General features: G+C 41.9%; 1 protein-coding gene across 1 annotated transcript; it reads right to left on the bottom strand.

Moving 5' to 3' along the window:
- Nucleotides 1-13: 13 nt before the first annotated feature.
- Nucleotides 14-22,939, bottom strand: LOC146390257 (uncharacterized). The gene is made up of 3 exons (XM_084923309.1): nt 20,470-22,939; nt 342-459; nt 14-260 (listed from the first exon to the last, which is right to left on the bottom strand). The coding sequence occupies exons 1-3, from the start codon at nt 22,937-22,939 to the stop codon at nt 14-16; spliced, it is 2,835 nt and encodes a 944-aa protein (XP_084779435.1).
- Nucleotides 22,940-24,531: the final 1,592 nt, after the last annotated feature.

Raw genomic sequence — 24,531 nt, 5'->3', positions numbered from 1 at the left:
CCTAGATTAAATCTCACTGGATGACTCTCTGGTGTCCAGTGAGGAGGCACGTGTGCTCAGCAGGGTTTTCTTCTCTCTCGAGAGCTTGTTGTATTTTCTGCCAGAAGACTCCAGTGTGATGAACAGCCTGTGGCCAGCTCAAGTAAGAGCTCCTCCTCACCAGACTCCTAATTTGGAAGTATGGAGACAGCTGCTTGGCTGGTATGTCCTCCAGAAACACCATGATCAACACATCCTTGTGCTCATCAAACAGACGGAAGCTAAAGACATCACACACAGATTAATCAGTGTAGAAGCTGGCGACATCATTACATGTAAGGACAAAGAGTTGGTAACCATACCTGGCCATCTGGATTTCTTTGGAGCACCACTCACTCTGCAGGTAATGCTGGCTGATCACACAGATAGTCTTTCTGCTGCTATAGATGGCCTCTGTAATGTTTTCTACGATGGGTTTACCTGTAAAAACAAAAATCTCACACATCAAGCATTGTGTTTTGAATTCACTCTTTCTATCTAAAATGACACTGGTAAGTTACATAAAATGCTGATTTCTACAGGTTAAAAGATTTCAAAGGTATTCTCACTTTTGAGAATAGCAGGATCTGAAGTAAGGCCTAAATTCCATTCCCTCTAGGTTGTACTTTTTTTAGCAGTGGTGCGTAAGCAAAGATCTATTTTTTAAGTCGTTGAGGCCTACACTGATGCTGAATCAAACTCTAACCCCAGCTAATGAGAATTTGTACATTTTGTTTTCTGAAATTCTGAGGTCTATACTTCTGTTAATTGGGCAGCTATTTATATTTGTATTGAATTTGAATAGTTGATAAGTACAACGTAGAACAGTGTAGATAATAGATCTTTGTTGCTTTTTAATGCAGTGAAAACACAATGGAAGTGAATTTCATGTTTAAAGATTTTAAATATGGAAGACACTTAAATGTTTCCAAATTGGTTAAAACTTTGGGTACACGTGGCCCTCCAGGGCCTTGTTCATGGTTAAAAAACAACAACAACAAAAAAAAAAAACAAGGAAAATATCCTATCTTAACTGTAGTTCTTCCAGAGTAAAACTTTCATTTCCCCAAATGTTGGATACTTTGACAGTTGAGCATCAAACCTAAAGTCTACTTTTAGAGATTTGAAGATCAGTTTTTGTCTAAATGGTCAGTGTAAGGAAGAGGACTCCCTTACTGCATTTATTTATATTATATTATCTGTATAGCACCTTAGAGCACACCTTTCACTTTATTAAAAGCACTTTATCAAGCACTTTATTTAGCATTGCACTTTAAGCATGGATTTGCACACACAAGAAGTTTAAATATTTATTGACTATTTATTGGGAATTTTAAAATCAGTTGGTAGCCTTATTTCAGATCTGGCACAGCTGCTCCTCATCAAGGAATGTGGTGGTTGTCTGTCAGGAGAGAAGAATGGTGATTGAGATTGTGATTAAGGTTTACCAGTAAGGAAAACTAATGCAAATGTGTGTATGAAATCTAGGGATAAAAGTGGTGCAAATAAGTGTTTGTAAGATAATGATTACTCACCTTTCTTGCCTGTGTCCTCTTCAAGGTGTTTGGGCAAATGTTTCCCCGGGGGTCCAGACACCATTTAAAGGTTCCGGGAGAGACCATTGGTAAAGAGAGTGTGGTGAATCTTGTTGTGCTTGGGTTTCTGGGTTTTTATAATATTGGGTTTGGTGTAACAGTAAAGTGTGAAATATTTATTAATATGTAAATGTGAAAATGTATTTATGTATTTATTTATTCTAATTGATATATTGTATACTGTGGTGGAAGGTTGGGATTTAAGAATTTACCTGAGAGTGGAATAATGGTTTAGTCTGTGACAGCTGAACATATTTAAGGCTGCCAGTTGTCATTAGAGGGTGGATTTTTGTGCTGTGAAGAAGCTTGACAAGTTGTTGTAAGGAGAGCTGTATAGCAAATAAATACTTTGTTCCACTACTCTTGCTTTGGTCCATCTCACTGTGTTTCCAGCCGCTAAGGGCCGCCTTGTTACAAGTGGTGTCAGAAGTGTGTCACTCATGCCACAGTGAGAAGATGATGACAAGAGGTGGAAGAAAGCCAGGCCAAGAGGAGCAGCCTGATGAAGGAGTTGGAGCTTCATCTGAGCTAGAGGCCATGGCAGCAACAAGCCCTGAGGACAAATTGGAGGAGTTGACAGGGTTGGTGAAATCTCTTATGCGGTCTCAAGCAGCCAGAGACCAAAAGTGGGAGAAGGATTTGTCACGTCAGGAGCAAAGGTGGAAAGGCATGCAGCATCAATTTCAGCAAATCCAGCTACAAGTTAACGCTGTAATTGATAAGCCTGATCCACCAGAGGCGCCAGCGCTCCCTACAACATCTGAAGAACAAGAACTTGGATTCAATGGTGAAGACATTCCAGTGGCCAGTGGGTCCAGGTCTTTAATTCAACCAAAACTTTTTCCTCTGTCAACAGAAGATGACATTGAACATTTTCTGACTATGTTTGAAAGAATGGCAAACGTGTGTCGATGGCCCAGAGATGAGTGGGCTATTCGTCTGGTTCCCCTGTTGACAGGTAAAGCCCGCACAGCCTACATTCTTATGGATTTAACAGACTCTGAGAATTATGATAAGGTGAAAGAGGCAATTCTGGCAAAATATGAGATCACTGCTGACACCTACAGACGCCGCTTCAGATCTCTGAAAGTTGAACCAGGTGAGACGCCACGTGAACTTTATGTAAGATTGAAAGACCTGTTTTCAAGATGGATTAAACCTGAAAAATCAACTGTAGAAGAAATATCTGAGCAGATAATTCTGGAGCAGTTTTTGAGAATGGTTAACCCAGAGCTGGAGATCTGGATACGTGAGCATGACCCGAAGACTGCAAAGGAAGCAGCTAGCCTCGCAGAAGTTTTCACTTCAGCCAGAAAAGGAAGCAAGAGCACCTACTTCAGCCGCGAGCCCCACTACGCCCAACCACGTAAGTCCATTGGGGGTGAACAGGGTTCTGGTCAAGTTCAGGCTAGAAATCTTTCTAGTTCTAGGCAGCTCCCTTCTCATAGACCTCACAATGTGAAGAAATCCTTTAATTCTTCAGTTCAGGATATTAAATGTTATCACTGTCATAACTTTGGCCATACACAACAATTTTGCCCTGTCCTTAAGTCAAAACCATCTCTTTTGTGTGCAGTTCCAAGACCAGCCACAGAGCTGGTAGGAAAGGCAGCTTGTACTGTCCCTGTTTTAATTAATGGGCGTAAAGAGGAAGCTTTGCTTGACTCTGGGTGCTTCCAAACTCTTGTACATTCTAGCATAATTTCAGGAGAAAAGCTAAGTGGGGTTGGGGCTACAATAAGTTGTGTGCATGGAGACGAACACAGGTACCCCACTGCTGAGGTTTACCTGACAGTGGGAGGTCAAACCTACTTGTTAGTGGTAGCTGTGGTTCCCAGTTTGCCATATTCAGTGATACTTGGTAATGACATCCCCACTCTTTTTGATCTAATACATCAGTCAGATTATGACCCTGAAGTGAGTGCTGAGAAAGACATTCAAGGCTTAGGTGATGAATCTGGAAGCTCACTTCCTCTAGATATGACAGGTGAACCATTTAAACCCTGTCATGTAGTCACAAGAGCACAAAGTGCAAAGGAAATGATGCAAGAACTACCCTTTTTTGAGGAGTGTCTTGAAACGGAGCCAGGGAAGATTAGGAAGTCTAGGGCTCAGAAAAGAAGAGAAAAGTTCAAAGGCTCAGGGGAAAAAGGTACAGCATTGTTCCCTAAGCCAAATAACCAACTTGAGTTTGATGTTCCCTCAGATTTAGGTGCACTCCAAAGAAGCGACCCTACTCTAAAACCCTGGTTTGAGAAGGTAACAGAGGTAGAGGGGGCTAGTCGAGGTCAGGTAAGCTGTCTTGCAGACACTGTTTACTTGATTAAAGGAGGCATCTTGTACCAGAGAAAGGAGAAGTGCGAAGCTGTAGCACTCCCACAACAGTTCAGAAACAAAGTTATGGATTTGGGTCATTCAATTCCATGGGCAGGTCATATGGCTTTTCACAAAACACTGAATAGGATCAGCAGCCGTTTTGTTTGGCCAGGGATGTATGTCCAGGTTTCTGAGTTTTGCCGTTCCTGTGAAAAATGTCAGTTGATCTCAGGCAAAGGAGTAGCGCGAGCCCAGTTGCAACCACTGCCAATTATTGAAACACCATTTGAGAGGCTAGGCATGGATATTGTGGGCCCTTTAGAGAGGAGCTCCACAGGTCATCGCTACATATTAGTCATATGTGACTATGCAACACGGTTTCCTGAGGCCTTCCCACTCAGATCAATTAAAGCTCGTCACATTGCTAATTGTCTTCTGCAGCTTTTCTCTAGGGTAGGCATACCAAGAGAAATTCTGACGGATTGTGGAACAAACTTTCTATCCAAGTTGTTGCAGCAGGTTTATAAGCTTTTAGGGATAAAGGGACTTAAGACCACCCCGTATCACCCCCAAACGGACGGGCTAGTGGAGAGATACAACCAGACTCTCAAAAGTATGCTGCGCAAGTTTGTCTCCGACACAGGTGCTGACTGGGATCAATGGCTGCCATACCTTCTGTTTGCCTACCGGGAGGTCCCGCAGGTTTCCACTGGCTTCTCGCCTTTTGAACTTTTATACGGTCGCCAAGTGAGAGGCCCCCTGGATCTGCTTAAGGACTGCTGGGAGGAATCCAAAGCAGAGGGCGAAAACATCGCAGCCTACGTCATCACCATGAGAGAGAGGTTGGAGAAAATGGCATCATTGATGCAAGACAACATGAAAGCTGCACAAAAACATCAAAAGACTTGGTATGATCAGAAGGCCAGGGATAGGGTCTTCCTTCCAGGTCAGAAAGTACTGTTATTGCTTCCTACCAGCGATAACAAGTTGCTGACAAAATGGCATGGACCATACGAGATCGTCAGACAAGTGAGTAAAGTCACTTATGAGCTGAATATGCCAGAAAGAGTTAAAAAATATCAGACATTTCACGTGAACTTGTTGAAGGAATTCCACAGCCGACAAGAGCCGGTCTATCAGTTACTGGTGCGTTCAGTTAAGGATGAGGAGGTGACTGAGAAGTTCTTTCCAACTAACATTCAAGTTTGTGCTTCAGTTGACCTTTCTCATTTGTCTCCTACTGAGCAGGCTGATATAAAACCACTCATGGACCCACAGCTCTTTCGAGAAACACCAGGCTTCACATCACTGGTTCAGCACAAGATACGGGTGAAGGAGGATGCACCCGTTCGACAAAAGAGCTACAGAATTCCAGAACGGTTGGTGCCAGTGCTGCAGAAAGAAATAAAATTGATGTTGGACCTGGGAATCATTGAGGTGTCAAGTAGTGAGTGGTGCAGCCCGATTGTTTTGGTACCAAAGAAAGATGACACCCTGAGATTCTGTATTGATTTCAGATATTTGAATGCAGTATCCAAGTTTGATCCCTACCCAATGCCCAGGGTGGATGACCTGCTGGAGAGAGTTGGATCAGCAAGGTACATTACAACACTCGATCTGTGTAAAGGATACTGGCAAGTGGCTTTGGCACCAGAAGTGAAAGAGCTGACAGCCTTCAAAACTCCTTTTGGTATGTACCAATTTAAAGTCATGCCATTTGGGCTTCAAGGTGCACCAGCGACATTCCAACGATTAATGGACCATGTACTGAGAGATGTGTCAGCATTCTCTGCAGCATATCTGGATGACGTGGTGGTGTACAGCCAGTCCTGGGAAGAGCATGTAATTCACCTACAGAAGGTGCTACACTCCATCAGAATGGCTGGACTGACTATCAATCCCAAGAAGTGCTCCATAGCCAAGAGAGAAGTGGAGTACTTGGGCTTCGTGGTTGGCTCTGGGAAGATAAAGCCGCAGGTTGGAAAGATTGAAGCAATTCAGTCCTTCCCAGTTCCGACAACAAAAAGGAAGGTGAGAGGTTTTCTGGGTCTAGTAGGTTGGTACAGGAAATTCATACCTTCTTTTGCAGAGCGATCCACTGTACTGAATGACCTCACAAAAGGCTCAGCCCCCAACAAAGTGCGTTGGACAGGAGACTGTAAGCAAGCATTCAGAGACCTCAAGGAAGCAGTTTGCACACATCCAGTTCTACACAGTCCAGACTTCAACAAGCCATTCATCTTGCAAACTGATGCTTCAGGAGTTGGCCTTGGAGCTGTCCTTCAGCAAGAGGTGGATGGTGAAAGAAGGCCTGTGGTGTTTCTGAGTCGGAAACTACTCGACAGGGAGACAAGGTATTCGACGGTGGAGAAAGAGTGCTTGGCCATGAAATGGGCTATTGAGGCCTTGAGGTATTATCTTCTGGGACGTCACTTCACTCTGGAGACTGATCATCGTGCCCTCCAGTGGTTGAACCGCATGAGGGATGCGAATGCCCGCATTGCAGGATGGTACCTGTCTCTGCAGCCTTATGACTTTACGGTCCAGTATAGGCCGGGGAAGTCAAATGTGGTTGCTGACTGTTTATCTAGGATGACAGAGGACTGAAGCACTTCGTGCTTAAAGACAGGGAGGAGGAAATGTAAGGAAGAGGACTCCCTTACTGCATTTATTTATATTATATTATCTGTATAGCACCTTAGAGCACACCTTTCACTTTATTAAAAGCACTTTATCAAGCACTTTATTTAGCATTGCACTTTAAGCATGGATTTGCACACACAAGAAGTTTAAATATTTATTGACTATTTATTGGGAATTTTAAAATCAGTTGGTAGCCTTATTTCAGATCTGGCACAGCTGCTCCTCATCAAGGAATGTGGTGGTTGTCTGTCAGGAGAGAAGAATGGTGATTGAGATTGTGATTAAGGTTTACCAGTAAGGAAAACTAATGCAAATGTGTGTATGAAATCTAGGGATAAAAGTGGTGCAAATAAGTGTTTGTAAGATAATGATTACTCACCTTTCTTGCCTGTGTCCTCTTCAAGGTGTTTGGGCAAATGTTTCCCCGGGGGTCCAGACACCATTTAAAGGTTCCGGGAGAGACCATTGGTAAAGAGAGTGTGGTGAATCTTGTTGTGCTTGGGTTTCTGGGTTTTTATAATATTGGGTTTGGTGTAACAGTAAAGTGTGAAATATTTATTAATATGTAAATGTGAAAATGTATTTATGTATTTATTTATTCTAATTGATATATTGTATACTGTGGTGGAAGGTTGGGATTTAAGAATTTACCTGAGAGTGGAATAATGGTTTAGTCTGTGACAGCTGAACATATTTAAGGCTGCCAGTTGTCATTAGAGGGTGGATTTTTGTGCTGTGAAGAAGCTTGACAAGTTGTTGTAAGGAGAGCTGTATAGCAAATAAATACTTTGTTCCACTACTCTTGCTTTGGTCCATCTCACTGTGTTTCCAGCCGCTAAGGGCCGCCTTGTTACAAGTGGTGTCAGAAGTGTGTCACTCATGCCACAGTGAGAAGATGATGACAAGAGGTGGAAGAAAGCCAGGCCAAGAGGAGCAGCCTGATGAAGGAGTTGGAGCTTCATCTGAGCTAGAGGCCATGGCAGCAACAAGCCCTGAGGACAAATTGGAGGAGTTGACAGGGTTGGTGAAATCTCTTATGCGGTCTCAAGCAGCCAGAGACCAAAAGTGGGAGAAGGATTTGTCACGTCAGGAGCAAAGGTGGAAAGGCATGCAGCATCAATTTCAGCAAATCCAGCTACAAGTTAACGCTGTAATTGATAAGCCTGATCCACCAGAGGCGCCAGCGCTCCCTACAACATCTGAAGAACAAGAACTTGGATTCAATGGTGAAGACATTCCAGTGGCCAGTGGGTCCAGGTCTTTAATTCAACCAAAACTTTTTCCTCTGTCAACAGAAGATGACATTGAACATTTTCTGACTATGTTTGAAAGAATGGCAAACGTGTGTCGATGGCCCAGAGATGAGTGGGCTATTCGTCTGGTTCCCCTGTTGACAGGTAAAGCCCGCACAGCCTACATTCTTATGGATTTAACAGACTCTGAGAATTATGATAAGGTGAAAGAGGCAATTCTGGCAAAATATGAGATCACTGCTGACACCTACAGACGCCGCTTCAGATCTCTGAAAGTTGAACCAGGTGAGACGCCACGTGAACTTTATGTAAGATTGAAAGACCTGTTTTCAAGATGGATTAAACCTGAAAAATCAACTGTAGAAGAAATATCTGAGCAGATAATTCTGGAGCAGTTTTTGAGAATGGTTAACCCAGAGCTGGAGATCTGGATACGTGAGCATGACCCGAAGACTGCAAAGGAAGCAGCTAGCCTCGCAGAAGTTTTCACTTCAGCCAGAAAAGGAAGCAAGAGCACCTACTTCAGCCGCGAGCCCCACTACGCCCAACCACGTAAGTCCATTGGGGGTGAACAGGGTTCTGGTCAAGTTCAGGCTAGAAATCTTTCTAGTTCTAGGCAGCTCCCTTCTCATAGACCTCACAATGTGAAGAAATCCTTTAATTCTTCAGTTCAGGATATTAAATGTTATCACTGTCATAACTTTGGCCATACACAACAATTTTGCCCTGTCCTTAAGTCAAAACCATCTCTTTTGTGTGCAGTTCCAAGACCAGCCACAGAGCTGGTAGGAAAGGCAGCTTGTACTGTCCCTGTTTTAATTAATGGGCGTAAAGAGGAAGCTTTGCTTGACTCTGGGTGCTTCCAAACTCTTGTACATTCTAGCATAATTTCAGGAGAAAAGCTAAGTGGGGTTGGGGCTACAATAAGTTGTGTGCATGGAGACGAACACAGGTACCCCACTGCTGAGGTTTACCTGACAGTGGGAGGTCAAACCTACTTGTTAGTGGTAGCTGTGGTTCCCAGTTTGCCATATTCAGTGATACTTGGTAATGACATCCCCACTCTTTTTGATCTAATACATCAGTCAGATTATGACCCTGAAGTGAGTGCTGAGAAAGACATTCAAGGCTTAGGTGATGAATCTGGAAGCTCACTTCCTCTAGATATGACAGGTGAACCATTTAAACCCTGTCATGTAGTCACAAGAGCACAAAGTGCAAAGGAAATGATGCAAGAACTACCCTTTTTTGAGGAGTGTCTTGAAACGGAGCCAGGGAAGATTAGGAAGTCTAGGGCTCAGAAAAGAAGAGAAAAGTTCAAAGGCTCAGGGGAAAAAGGTACAGCATTGTTCCCTAAGCCAAATAACCAACTTGAGTTTGATGTTCCCTCAGATTTAGGTGCACTCCAAAGAAGCGACCCTACTCTAAAACCCTGGTTTGAGAAGGTAACAGAGGTAGAGGGGGCTAGTCGAGGTCAGGTAAGCTGTCTTGCAGACACTGTTTACTTGATTAAAGGAGGCATCTTGTACCAGAGAAAGGAGAAGTGCGAAGCTGTAGCACTCCCACAACAGTTCAGAAACAAAGTTATGGATTTGGGTCATTCAATTCCATGGGCAGGTCATATGGCTTTTCACAAAACACTGAATAGGATCAGCAGCCGTTTTGTTTGGCCAGGGATGTATGTCCAGGTTTCTGAGTTTTGCCGTTCCTGTGAAAAATGTCAGTTGATCTCAGGCAAAGGAGTAGCGCGAGCCCAGTTGCAACCACTGCCAATTATTGAAACACCATTTGAGAGGCTAGGCATGGATATTGTGGGCCCTTTAGAGAGGAGCTCCACAGGTCATCGCTACATATTAGTCATATGTGACTATGCAACACGGTTTCCTGAGGCCTTCCCACTCAGATCAATTAAAGCTCGTCACATTGCTAATTGTCTTCTGCAGCTTTTCTCTAGGGTAGGCATACCAAGAGAAATTCTGACGGATTGTGGAACAAACTTTCTATCCAAGTTGTTGCAGCAGGTTTATAAGCTTTTAGGGATAAAGGGACTTAAGACCACCCCGTATCACCCCCAAACGGACGGGCTAGTGGAGAGATACAACCAGACTCTCAAAAGTATGCTGCGCAAGTTTGTCTCCGACACAGGTGCTGACTGGGATCAATGGCTGCCATACCTTCTGTTTGCCTACCGGGAGGTCCCGCAGGTTTCCACTGGCTTCTCGCCTTTTGAACTTTTATACGGTCGCCAAGTGAGAGGCCCCCTGGATCTGCTTAAGGACTGCTGGGAGGAATCCAAAGCAGAGGGCGAAAACATCGCAGCCTACGTCATCACCATGAGAGAGAGGTTGGAGAAAATGGCATCATTGATGCAAGACAACATGAAAGCTGCACAAAAACATCAAAAGACTTGGTATGATCAGAAGGCCAGGGATAGGGTCTTCCTTCCAGGTCAGAAAGTACTGTTATTGCTTCCTACCAGCGATAACAAGTTGCTGACAAAATGGCATGGACCATACGAGATCGTCAGACAAGTGAGTAAAGTCACTTATGAGCTGAATATGCCAGAAAGAGTTAAAAAATATCAGACATTTCACGTGAACTTGTTGAAGGAATTCCACAGCCGACAAGAGCCGGTCTATCAGTTACTGGTGCGTTCAGTTAAGGATGAGGAGGTGACTGAGAAGTTCTTTCCAACTAACATTCAAGTTTGTGCTTCAGTTGACCTTTCTCATTTGTCTCCTACTGAGCAGGCTGATATAAAACCACTCATGGACCCACAGCTCTTTCGAGAAACACCAGGCTTCACATCACTGGTTCAGCACAAGATACGGGTGAAGGAGGATGCACCCGTTCGACAAAAGAGCTACAGAATTCCAGAACGGTTGGTGCCAGTGCTGCAGAAAGAAATAAAATTGATGTTGGACCTGGGAATCATTGAGGTGTCAAGTAGTGAGTGGTGCAGCCCGATTGTTTTGGTACCAAAGAAAGATGACACCCTGAGATTCTGTATTGATTTCAGATATTTGAATGCAGTATCCAAGTTTGATCCCTACCCAATGCCCAGGGTGGATGACCTGCTGGAGAGAGTTGGATCAGCAAGGTACATTACAACACTCGATCTGTGTAAAGGATACTGGCAAGTGGCTTTGGCACCAGAAGTGAAAGAGCTGACAGCCTTCAAAACTCCTTTTGGTATGTACCAATTTAAAGTCATGCCATTTGGGCTTCAAGGTGCACCAGCGACATTCCAACGATTAATGGACCATGTACTGAGAGATGTGTCAGCATTCTCTGCAGCATATCTGGATGACGTGGTGGTGTACAGCCAGTCCTGGGAAGAGCATGTAATTCACCTACAGAAGGTGCTACACTCCATCAGAATGGCTGGACTGACTATCAATCCCAAGAAGTGCTCCATAGCCAAGAGAGAAGTGGAGTACTTGGGCTTCGTGGTTGGCTCTGGGAAGATAAAGCCGCAGGTTGGAAAGATTGAAGCAATTCAGTCCTTCCCAGTTCCGACAACAAAAAGGAAGGTGAGAGGTTTTCTGGGTCTAGTAGGTTGGTACAGGAAATTCATACCTTCTTTTGCAGAGCGATCCACTGTACTGAATGACCTCACAAAAGGCTCAGCCCCCAACAAAGTGCGTTGGACAGGAGACTGTAAGCAAGCATTCAGAGACCTCAAGGAAGCAGTTTGCACACATCCAGTTCTACACAGTCCAGACTTCAACAAGCCATTCATCTTGCAAACTGATGCTTCAGGAGTTGGCCTTGGAGCTGTCCTTCAGCAAGAGGTGGATGGTGAAAGAAGGCCTGTGGTGTTTCTGAGTCGGAAACTACTCGACAGGGAGACAAGGTATTCGACGGTGGAGAAAGAGTGCTTGGCCATGAAATGGGCTATTGAGGCCTTGAGGTATTATCTTCTGGGACGTCACTTCACTCTGGAGACTGATCATCGTGCCCTCCAGTGGTTGAACCGCATGAGGGATGCGAATGCCCGCATTGCAGGATGGTACCTGTCTCTGCAGCCTTATGACTTTACGGTCCAGTATAGGCCGGGGAAGTCAAATGTGGTTGCTGACTGTTTATCTAGGATGACAGAGGACTGAAGCACTTCGTGCTTAAAGACAGGGAGGAGGAAATGTAAGGAAGAGGACTCCCTTACTGCATTTATTTATATTATATTATCTGTATAGCACCTTAGAGCACACCTTTCACTTTATTAAAAGCACTTTATCAAGCACTTTATTTAGCATTGCACTTTAAGCATGGATTTGCACACACAAGAAGTTTAAATATTTATTGACTATTTATTGGGAATTTTAAAATCAGTTGGTAGCCTTATTTCAGATCTGGCACAGCTGCTCCTCATCAAGGAATGTGGTGGTTGTCTGTCAGGAGAGAAGAATGGTGATTGAGATTGTGATTAAGGTTTACCAGTAAGGAAAACTAATGCAAATGTGTGTATGAAATCTAGGGATAAAAGTGGTGCAAATAAGTGTTTGTAAGATAATGATTACTCACCTTTCTTGCCTGTGTCCTCTTCAAGGTGTTTGGGCAAATGTTTCCCCGGGGGTCCAGACACCATTTAAAGGTTCCGGGAGAGACCATTGGTAAAGAGAGTGTGGTGAATCTTGTTGTGCTTGGGTTTCTGGGTTTTTATAATATTGGGTTTGGTGTAACAGTAAAGTGTGAAATATTTATTAATATGTAAATGTGAAAATGTATTTATGTATTTATTTATTCTAATTGATATATTGTATACTGTGGTGGAAGGTTGGGATTTAAGAATTTACCTGAGAGTGGAATAATGGTTTAGTCTGTGACAGCTGAACATATTTAAGGCTGCCAGTTGTCATTAGAGGGTGGATTTTTGTGCTGTGAAGAAGCTTGACAAGTTGTTGTAAGGAGAGCTGTATAGCAAATAAATACTTTGTTCCACTACTCTTGCTTTGGTCCATCTCACTGTGTTTCCAGCCGCTAAGGGCCGCCTTGTTACAGTCAGTCTTGACATTTTTAGATCTAGCATTGAAAATGTGGTAGCTGGGTCACGTGTGATTGGTATTTTTGTTTTAACACCATAGACACTGTTTATATTTTTTGCAGTGCGGTCAAAGAGGAAAAAAAGGTACTCTGGTGTCAAAACTTGATCTTTTTCAGTACCACTGAAAAGAGGAAGTTTAGATTCGCAACAACAGTATTTCAATGAAAAGAAGAGACAGTGTTTGTGTTTTAGCCTCATTAAATAATAAACTAGAAATACAAAAAAGAGGCTAATGTAAAGCATCTATACCTGGTTCAAAGTCTCTGTGGTGCAGAAAGACCTGCAGACCTGGTGCAGACCTGATCTTTGTCAGTACAAGTTTAGAGTGGCAACAATAGTGTTTGAAGGAAAGATGAGACAGAGTTTGTGTGGTAGCTCCATTAAATATTGATCTAAAAATAGAAAAACAGAGGCTAATGAAAAGCATCTATACCTTGTTCAAAGTCTCTGTGGTGCAGACAGTCTCCAGCCCTGCTGACCTTCCAGCTTCGAAAGCAACTCTCTGCAGACCCAAGCTTCATCATGAACCTTTCTTCATCCTCTTATTATCGTAGAGGAAGGCCAGGAAGAGGTAGTAGGCATATGTGAGGTGCCACCTCAGGAAGTGGTAGATGAAGGATGCAAGGAGAGTAAGCACAACTAGACTAGAGCTAAAAAGGAAGCAGAGCAAGGCAGCATCTATCCAACAGGAGTCAAAACCAAAGTCCAGGAATTTATAACAATAAAACAAGCCCAGGGTATTAAAGAAAAACAACCAAAACCAAGCTGGCAGTCCAAGCCTAATGCATTATGTGCCCAGTGTTGATGCATGCTCAATCATTCAGGTAAGGAATCAGCATCTGGTTGCAGCATTTTCAGTAGAAGAATAGTTTTGTTGCACATCCAAGTCACTTCTTCAGTCTCAGCTATAAGGCTGGGAAACCCTCAGTCAGCTGAGACCAAGGAAGTCACTTGCATGAGTGACGAAATGTTTCTCCCACTGAAAATGCCACGTCAAGACAAACAGAATCAAATTTTGGGGATTATGTGCACAGGTTCAAGAGTCTAAAGTACTAACCATCAAAGCAATCAGTCTTTCACTGGTTGTGTCTCACTGAGAAAGGCCTCCTCCACATCCAACACCAGTTCCACAACCAAATCCATGCTGAATCTCGGGTCTCCTTGGCATCCAGTCTATACCGTCCATCTTTTGCTTCCCTCTGCTCTGCTATAGCTCTGCTGTGTGCCTGCTCTGGACTTTGCTGATATCCCTCACTTATATCGTGACTTTGCAGGTGCTGCTAATTTACTTCAAGAAGTGGCAGCTTTTAAAAGTTTTTAAAACCATTAAAACATAAAAACAGGAGGCAGGAGATGGAAAAGAAGGGGAGGAGAAGGAAAGGTAGGTGGCAGAACAGAAATGCAGTAAGTGACGTAAGATGTCAGAGACTTGAAGGAAAAAACAAAACAAGACTGAATAGTCACCTAGAATTAAACATTTATTTTTTTGAAACTTCAAATTATACCAATCAATTAACAAATATCTAAATGATATGATAACACACTCAGCATCAGCACATCCACTACTGACTCACAGCGCACAAAGACATATTGGACACATGTGCACAAACACCCCCCCAGCATTAACTGTAATAACCACTCTGAGGTTATTACGGTAATTACTCCTTCCAGAATTCTTCTACCCCACTTCAATCTGGAAATATTAATGTTTTTCCTAGGCTTGCAGATTTAACTAAATAAAATCACATCCCACTTTTAAGGGAAGCTAAAGACAATTTGGCTATATGGAAGACTACCCATATCAGTCCTTGGAAAGGTTGTTTCAATAAAAATGATGGTTTTGCCAAGAATCAATTATTTATTCTTGATGATCCCAAGCAAACCATCACCAGACTGGTTTAGATTTCTGGAATTGTCTATTTGTTCATTCCTTTAGAATAAACCCCCTTGTATTAGCTTAAACACACTACATAGGAACAAGGATAAAGGAGGACTACATCTGCCTAACTTTCAACACTTCTTCTTATTCAACAGGCTACAATTAATCTCAGATTGGTTAAAACACACCCTCTTAGTTGGGGCCTGGCTAGACATAGAACAGGCACTATGCAATAGAGCAGGGGTAGGCAACCTTTCTGATGAGGAGTGCCATTTAAAATTTCCTCAGAAGTCAGTGTGCCATATGATTGCATTAGCAATAAATTTAATAACGCTCTATATTAACGGTTACACACTATATAGAACAACTTTATAAAATTATATTTGTTTGCAGATGTTGGCAGCTATCAGCGAATAGTTATCAGCTGTTTTGAAACAAAAGAAGACACCTTTTATCCATAAAAAACTCCATAACAGCAAATGAACTGTACAACAGAAAATGCAAATGCTATTTATGGTGTCCTCACAACAATGATGAGAAAAATAAACTGGGCCAATATGGCATGTTTGTTAATACACTCTGATCTCTGGTCTCCCACTCATAGACACAAGTGTCCAGCATTCAGACGGCTACCTGAGGACACTCATGTGAGAGAAAATCTGCTCACACAGACATGTAGAGCCAAATTCTGTCAATAAGGCCTCTGCAATGTTCTGAAGACAGTTAAACTTGTCAGGTAGTGATGTCCAGCAGGTGAAAATGCAGCTCCATGAACACGCACAGCTGTGGATTCCAGCTGCTTCTTTGTTATATGTATGATTTCTATACATTTTACGTCAGATAAAAACTTTGGTTGTAAGCTTCAGATAATTATTTAATAAAAGCGAGACATTTTAAATGAGAATAAGAAAGTATTTCTTTGTGTCCCCCTTTCCCTGTTAATGCCCTACCAGCTACATAAAAAAGAGGATCCTGGTGTTATTTGTCTCTCAGAAACAGTTCATAACTTCCCTTCAACTCATTCATGTCACCTAAAAGGTAAACCTGTTTCTCCATCACCTGTTCAGCTCTGATGATTCAGTAAGAAGATCTCCTGGTTTCATCTCCATGTTTTCCTCTCACCAGATATACAAACCGATATCATGACCAGCAGCTTTTACAGCTGTGGCTCCAGCAAACATCAGCTGATAATAGAAAGTAATATTAAATACATTCTAACAACAGCTGATCAAGCTTAAACGTGCTGCCGTTGTTTAGCGCGACACCGCCGGTTTCCTCTTTCTGGCGCAAAGTGGGCGATAAACAAGCAAGAGAGAAAAGCCGAAAGGTTTCCTGCCTCCCCTTTCTCTCATCCACCTGCTGGCCTCCACCACTTGCTAATTTTACTGAATCTGAGGAAGCTCCCATAGCCACCACCAAACAACTGAGTTATTTTTACACACCGACCAGCATCTGGCCAATCCACCACCTTTCATTGTTTATACCGTTACAAAGAAATAAAAAAGTCACCGGGCCACTGAGCAAATGCCCGGTATGCCGGATGACCAGTCCAGATATGGTCGTGCCATCAGTTAACCCTTCGCATGCCAACTGTGGCACTCGTGCCTAGGGTTGCCGACCCCTGCAATAGAGATTTCGAACCTACCATTCATTAGCTAAAACAAACAATGTGTATGCTTTAAAAGCATCAATATCAGCTCCTCTCTCACAGCATGGTGGGAGTTTCTAAAAAATGATGTAGTCTTCATTAATCCCATTCAAATGTGCATCCATCTGGAATAAACCTGACATAATACAGAACAATAACATGATTAACTTCCTTGATTGGAGCTGTAAAGGAATTAGATTCTTGGAACATCTATTCAAAAGAACAGACTTTATTCTATTGGACAGATTAGCTAAAAAACATGGAATTAAAAAGAATAGATTTTTAGAATATCAACAAATTAAATCTATAGTAAAAAAGACATTTAAGCCTAATCAAGTCAAATTACAAACACCAACAAGTGTGGTACAATTCCTTGGTCTCAAAATCCTAAAATTACTCTCTAAAATATACAGAACACTCTCCAAAATAGATGAATCAGTATCCCTTCCTATTGCCAAATGTGAGACGGATCGATCAGTCAGCTTGCACAACAACTCCTGCTCTAAGATATTTTAAAAAAATCTTGAAATTGATTAGAAATCCCAGTCTACAATTAATACAATACAAAATACTACACCGGGGACTGAGGTCCATACTGCTGCAGGACCGGGGGTGGTCTGCTTGTCTCCACCCCAGAGTAAAGGGGACCATTTCCTGCATCTGGGGGCGATTATCAACCATATAAAACTGTAGTGAATTACTTTTTCTAAGTGTGATGCAAGGACTTTGCTTATAATTTTAATGTCTGTATTTACCAGAAAAAGTGGTCTGATAGGTTTGTAGCGTAACCCTATTCGCTGGAACGTTAAGGACAACTTGCTACACAGCAAAAAGCAAGACACAAGGCACCAAAGTTCTTCGTGTTACTCATGCATGAGGGAGACCTGCCTGGAGCCAAGTGTCGTTCCACCACTTGACCTCCGTCAGACTCTCAGCCAGGTTCCCCATAGCACTCCTTTTATTGTGGTTACATGAATATGCATAGGGTCATTAACATATAACATCTTACATAGGTATACATGTGAACAAAGAATACTGTGTGTGTGTGTGTGTGTGTGTGTGTGTGTGTGTGTGGTCAGAGTGTGACCCCATAAATGACTTCCCTAAACCTGCTGGTCTGGAAGTCCAACAGTTCATCTAAACAAAAGGCACTTAACCTAAAACAGATATAGCCACGTTTATCCTGCCATAAAACAATAAAACAAGGTACGACCTCTTCCCATGCTCCCAGGATGTAGGTGTGCATTCCAGTGTGGAATACACACCAAGCCTTTGCAGCCTGTTAAAGATCACACATCCTATCACTACACAATCGATTATACACCTCTAAGCATATATGGTTAAATATTTCCTAATACAAATGACAATAATAAAATCTAAACCCAACATGGTCCATAACTAATTGCCTGCGTGGGATCTTTATCTGGTTTTAACAACAGGTTAATCATTGCAGTTTTCATGGTAGGAGAAATTCTAGACCTAATCACAAAGTCTTCAACCATTCTTATAAATTGTGAGGACAGGGTTGGCCAGAAATGTTCGTAGAACTCAGCAGGGACGCCATCTGGGCTAGATGCCTTGTTACAGAGTATTTGATTAAGAATAGTTCTTCTAGAGCTATAGTTTATCCAACATCGTACCTTGATCTTGTGTTAAAATAGACAGATCTATAGCACTCAGAAATTTGTGAATGTCTTCCATATTTGGGTCATGGTCAGAAGTGTATAGATGCATGTAAAATGTCCTAAAAACATTATTTATATCTGGAAGATAGTGAAAAGGTTTCCCTGCTGAGTCTTTGATAACTGTACTTGTTTTTTTTATTTTGCTTAAGTAGGTTTGCCATATATTTATCTGATTTATTTATTATTGTATTCAGATTTCTCATGTGTCAACCGCTGTATAAGAAACTGTGATTTTGTATTTAACAAAACATTTAAATCAAGTCTGTGTTTTCTTAAATCACACACCAGCTTTTCAGAAGGGTTGGTTGTCCAATTTCTTTTCAACAATTTAATTTTTTCTTCCAAATTGTTTTCTAATTCTGTCTTTGTCCTTTTTATAGGATGAGTATGAGATAATCCTGCCCCTTAAAACAGCTTTGCCAGTTTCCTATAATAAAGTTGGAGAGATGTTCGGAGAATCATTTATTTCCAAGAAAGATGTCCATTCTGACTTTAAAAAATTATTAAGTCCTAGTCTTTTAGTAAAGATGTGTTCAAGAACCATCAGGTGGTCAATTTTTGTTGCTATTTTTATTGAGTTTGAAAGAGACAGGTTTATGATCGCTTAGTGCCCTTGAGTGGAATTGTGTTTCTGATGTATTTGGATGAAGGGAATTACTAGCTGGGGGAAAAATCTATTCTCGATGATGAATGATGGACTTGGGAAAAGTAAGTGAACTCTTGATCATCAGGGTGGTTTAAACTCCAACTGTCACAAAGGCCATAATCTTCCATGTATGGTTTTAAAATTACAGTGGATTGATATGTTCTATTATTAGGACAGGGGGTGAATCTGACATAGATACCAAAGGATAGGTGACCTTTGTAGGTGACCTACACTTGTCTTCACACCTTGGCTCGTGTGATTAGGTAGAGGATTATTAGGGGGTCCATTGTCCCTCTCGGAGGGACACTCCCACAGGGCTTAAATCTGGGACTCTCCACCATTTGACCCTAGAACTTAAGAAGCTTCTCAGATGAGAGGTGAAACATCTTCAAGCAACTTAAAGTCCAGACGCTTTTCTTTCCAAGCTCCTTAGAATACCAAAGGATAAGGAGAAAAACTTGTCAGTCTCACTGTAAAGCATACCCTGATTTATTCTCATTTGCAATAATAATATCTGCTTTTTACAAACAAACAATGATTTTTCCACCTCAGGTAAACTTCAGTGGATGACTATGGACTGTCCGGTGCGGAGGCACGTGTGCTCAGCAGGGTTTTCTTCTCTCGAGAGAGCTTGTCGTATTTTCTGCCAGAAGACTCCAGTGTGCTGACCAGCCTGTGGCCAGCTCAAGTAAGAGCTCCTCTTCACCAGACTCCTTATTTGGTAGTACGGAGACAGCTGCTTGGCTGGTATGTCCTCCAGAAACACCATGATCAGCACATCCTTGTGCTCATCGAACAGACGGAAGCTAAAGACACCACACGCAGATTAATCAGTGTAGAAGCTGGCGATGTCATTACATGTAAGGACAAAGAGTTGGTAACCATACCTGGCCATCTGGATTTCTTTGGAGCACCACTCACTCTGCAGGTAATTTGGGCTGATCACACAGATAGTCTTTCTGCTGCTATAGATGGCCTCTGTAATGTTTTCTACAATGGGCTTACCTGTAAAAACAAAAATCTGAGACGTTAAACAAAAATCTCACACATCAAACATGTCAGCATTTTTCAAGTTTTAACATTTTCTAGGTAAAACAGCTCTGGTGAATAACATAATGTGTAGCCTTTTCTATAAGTTAAAAAATTCTCACTTTTGAGAATAGCAGGATCTACAGTAGTGTCTAAATTCCAGTCACAGACTTTGGAGAACAAAGAACAATTCAATAAGCTTCTGGAGTAATAACTGGTGCTGATCTTAACTTTAATTTTTATAGTTTCTGGAATCCAAGGCTTACAAAAACATCTGGAGTACAAAAACAGCTGTCTTTCTATTTTCTTTTATGCAAAACACAACTTGATGATTTCCTTTTCCTACATGTAGGATGCTTTGACAGTTGAGCAGCACATCTAAAGTCTAATTTTAGAGGTTTAAAGATCAGTTTGTAGCTCTTGTCCAGATAGTCAGTCTAGCATTCAAACTTTGTTTTGTGGGTCATGTGTGATTGGTATTCTTGTTTGACATCATATCAACCATTTGTGTTTGCGTAAACGTAGTGTAGTAACATTTTGAACAAAACAAAACAAAAAACAGTGTGAAACCCTGATCTTTGTCAGTACAAGTTTAGAGTGGCAACAATAGTGCTTAAAGGAAAGATGAGACAGAGTTTGTGTGGTAGCTCCATTAAATATTGATCTAAAAATAGAAAAATAGAAAAAAAGAGGCTAATGATAATCATCTATACCTGGTTCAAAGTCTCTGTGGTGCAGACAGAGTTTCCAGCCCTGCTGACCCTCCAGCTCTGGAAGCAACTCTCCGTAGACCCAAGCTTCATCATGAACATTGTAGGAGACAAAGGCATCGTAGCTGTGAGGCATACCCTTCCTACTCCTTTTATTATCATAGAAAAAGGCCAGGAAGAGGTAGTAGGCATATGTGAGGTGTGACCTCAGGAAGTGATAGATGAAGGATGCGAGGAGAGTAAGCACAACTAGACTAGAGCTAAAAAGGAAGCAGAGCAAGGCAGCATCTATCCGACAGGAGTCAAAACCAAAGTCAAGGAATTTGTTTCCCCGTTGGCTGACAGGAAACGCGCAAGTGTACTGATGTGCATTAACAACCTGTGTCTGTTTGCTGCCTTGAATCCACTGGATAAGATCGTAATTAGAACATTCACATGTTAAAAGGTTAGCAGACAGATCCAGATATGTCAAGCCTGGAAGGGATCGGATAACTGTTTCACTGATTACAAACAATTCATTGTCACTGACGTTTAGCCACCTGAGTGCCGACAGTTTGGCCTCTGCTAGAAAATCCAAAGACCTGAGTTTATTGTTGGAGAGGTCGAGTATCATCAGGTTTGGAATTGGCAAGAACACGTCAGATGTTAAAACTGAAAGCTCGCTGTAAGTAATCGTAAGATGTTTCAGTTGCGGTGTGTATTTAAATGTGTCTGGGTGCAAAGATCCCATGAAGTATGCCTCTGTTATTAAGTACTCTAAAGAAGTCAGACCACTGAGAACATCTTTTGAAATATCGTAATATCCTCTATGAACCTTGATAACAAGTTCCTTCAATCTTTTTAAATTTGAGAAAGGCCTATCCCTTTGTTCAGAGCTGTTGTGGGTTCGGCTTTCAACAACATTTAAGATCAGAGTGTTTAAGTTTGACAGTCCACTGAAATGGTCATAAAAATAATTATCACCTAACAGATAAAGAATCTGGAGGTTATCAAGTCCTTCGAACCCTCCTTCATCAACACTGTCACACTCGTCTAAGTCTATATACAAGTATTGAAGGGAAGACAGACTATGAAAATCTCCTTGAATGAAATTCATGATATCAATATTTCTCAAATTCAAAAACTCCAATGTCTGTAATTTATCTTTGAAGGTATCTATAAATGACATAATCTTGTTGTTTTCAAGATTTAAGATTTTCAAATTGTTTACATTTTGAAAAACACACTCAAAGATATAGGATATTTGATTGTGGCTCAGATCGAGTATTGTTAGGCTTGTTAAATTCCAGAAGTAAGGACAGTAAAGTTCACTAATGTCATTGGAACTAAGTTCATAGACTTCCAATGTGGTGAGTCCTTGGACGGCCACTGGCAGTTCGGACAGTTCATTATTTTGTAATATCAGGCTTCTGAGCTGTGTCATTGACTGGAGTGCATTATCAGCCATGCTGTTTATAAGGTTAAATGATAAATTGAGCTCAGTAAGGTTAGAGCAAGACTGCAGCATGTTCTTTTTTATGGTGCGAATTTCACTATTTCTCACATCAACTGTTCTTAGAGAAGGAATTTGGCAGGCAACATCAATGAGACCATCATCTATCCACTTTTGTATGTTATCCATCTGAAATTCTTGAAGAGAGTAAGCAGTCTGCAGAATCGCTCTGTACACTTCAAAGCTAAGAGAAGTTTCACTCATGTGCAGTCTCGTTAGGCTCCTCAAAAAGGTCTTGTTTGACACTTCCCACTCAATGTCCTTGGACCAGCCTCGCAAGTCCAGAGACTGCAGATGAGGAAAAATGTCTCTTGTAATGCTGAACTTCTTCACTGAATCCAAACTTAGAGTGAGTAGGTTTGAGGTATTTACAAGGAGGTCATCGGACTGAAAAGAACTAAACGTGTTATAAGTAATAATCAAATGTTGTAAAGTCGGGAGTTTAAAAATGTAATCAACAGCTTTAATTTGATGCAGAAAATTATTGCTCAAATCTACTGAACGTATGATGACCAGGGGCTGAAAGACCACAGGGGAGATAAATGAGATATTGTTGCTGTTCAGAGATAGGGTCTCTAATTTGGAAAGGCCCTGAAACATGTTTTTTGTCAGTGCTGTGAGTAAATTTTCACCCAAGTCGAGAACTTTTAACTCTACCAAGTCTACAAAAGTTCCATCATCAATTTGTAAAATCCAATTATTTTTAACATATAGAGCTGCAAGCTTAGATAAACCTCTTAAATCCATCCTGGAAATATTTGAAATGCCATTTGAGCTGAGATTGAGCGATACTGCATTTCCAGGAATGTCATCTGGAATAGCAGTGAGGTGACGCTCTGCACATGTAACTGATACATTGTTTGAATTTTCAGAATAGAGGATTGTGCAGTTTTTTAGAGAAAAAGCAAGTGACTGTTCACAATGAAACAAAGAAGACAGAAGTGAGACAAGCAGCAGAAGGACTCTTTCTGTAGCTAGCATGTTGATCTCAGTAGTGGTTTTCACTTTCTTGAGGAAGATGGAGGTGGGAGCATACTGTTGATCAATACACCTGAAGCAGACCAGAGAAGAAAGAAAATATAAGGTAGGTCTTATCACATCACACTTGTGGTAACAAGCTAGATAACACAGAATGAAGTTTAAAGGAAAGTGTCATGGTCTGGGTGAGTGCTGGGTTTTCCTGCGTGTCAGTAAATCCATCACTGGGCAGAGTCACCACACCCCTCGTTTGTGGCACCTGTGTGTAATTTGCTGGGAGGCTCTTAAGACCAGCGTTCTCAAACATTCCTCGCTGGAACGTCAGCTAACCCACGTTAGTGAGAGTCATTGCTTGGTAAACCCCCATTTGCTGTTTTTGTCACGCTAACCCTGTCTACTTGTCTCTGCAGCTTCACAGTTGATTGGATCTTGCTGTCAATAACCACTCTACTTCCCGTCATTGGTCTGCTTTCTATACTCGGCGCTATTCACCTGCCTGCCTCCCTGTCCAACACCTCACAGTGAGTGTACACGAACTGGTTTAGCCTCACTCGGACCTTTAATCCCTCCAAGCCTCGCCTTCAACCCAGACAAGTAAGACTGTGTATTTTGTTGCCACCATTTCTTTGACTGCTGCGTGGGGCTTGTATTGACTCTACACACCTTTCATTACAGTAATTCAGAGAGAAACCCTGTGACCCTGTACCTAGTGTGCCTGCTCCGGAAAATACCAAATAACGCGCCCAGCCGGATAAGGAGGCTATTTCCTTTGGACTTTGCTGCTGCACACATAGTGTGACTCTTGTTTACTTGTGGAGATAGTCCTAGCCAAGTCTTGTGTACTTTCACAGCATCCCTAGTAACAGTTTTGTCTACTATTATTATTACTAATATTATTATTATTATTATTATTATTATTATTATTATTATTATTATTATTATTATTATTATTACTACTATTGTCTACTACAGTTTTGTCTACTTACCGAGGGAATATACAGCCATACTACTGTGTGCTGTGTACATCCCTCCCTCCTCCAATGTCAACAACAGGAGTGAGGCACTGAATGAACTGTACCAGCACATCAGTGAGCAGCAGACAGCCCATCCTGATGCTTTTCTCATCTTGGCTGGGGATTTCAATCATGCAGACTTAAAGTGCGTGTTTCCAAAAATACAACAACACATAGACTTTCCAACAAGGGGAAATAACAAACTGGACTTTGTTTACACCACCCAGAGAGGAGCTTACAAAGCTTTTCCCCTCCCCCACCTTGGCGCCTCAGACCATATCACTGTCATGCTAATGCCTGCTTACAGACCGCTCATTAAAACCACCAAACCGGTTCGTAAGCGGATACAAGTGTGGCCAGAAGAGTCTTCAGAGGCTTTACAGGGCTGCTTTAACACCACAGATTGGAACATGTTTAAGCAGGCTGCCACCTATAACAACACCACTGACCTCCAGGAGTACGCGGAGACTGTTACTGCCTACATCAACAAGTGTATTGAGGATGTAACAGTCACGAAAACCATAACTGTCCGGGCAAATCAAAAACCATGGATGACAGGAGAGGTCTACAGGCTGCTGAAAG

Source organism: Perissodus microlepis, chromosome 3, assembly GCF_051167445.1.
Source record: "Perissodus microlepis isolate ML-2025 ecotype Zambia chromosome 3, ASM5116744v1, whole genome shotgun sequence".
NCBI classification, from domain to species: Eukaryota; Metazoa; Chordata; class Actinopteri; order Cichliformes; family Cichlidae; genus Perissodus; species Perissodus microlepis.
Note: the sequence above shows the minus strand (reverse complement) of the source record. Positions and strands in the feature narration are given on the sequence as shown.

Excerpts from the sequence above, each read along its gene's own strand:
- LOC146390257 (XM_084923309.1), bottom strand. The coding sequence starts at position 22,939 with ATGCTAGCTACAGAAAGAGTCCTTCTGCTGCTTGTCTCACTTCTGTCT. Across the intron at positions 460-20,469 it reads CCACAGAGACTTTGAACCAG|GTAAACCCATCGTAGAAAAC; the intron begins GTATAGATGATT and ends TTGTTTTTACAG. Across the intron at positions 261-341 it reads AAAGAAATCCAGATGGCCAG|CTTCCGTCTGTTTGATGAGC; the intron begins GTATGGTTACCA and ends TGATGTCTTTAG.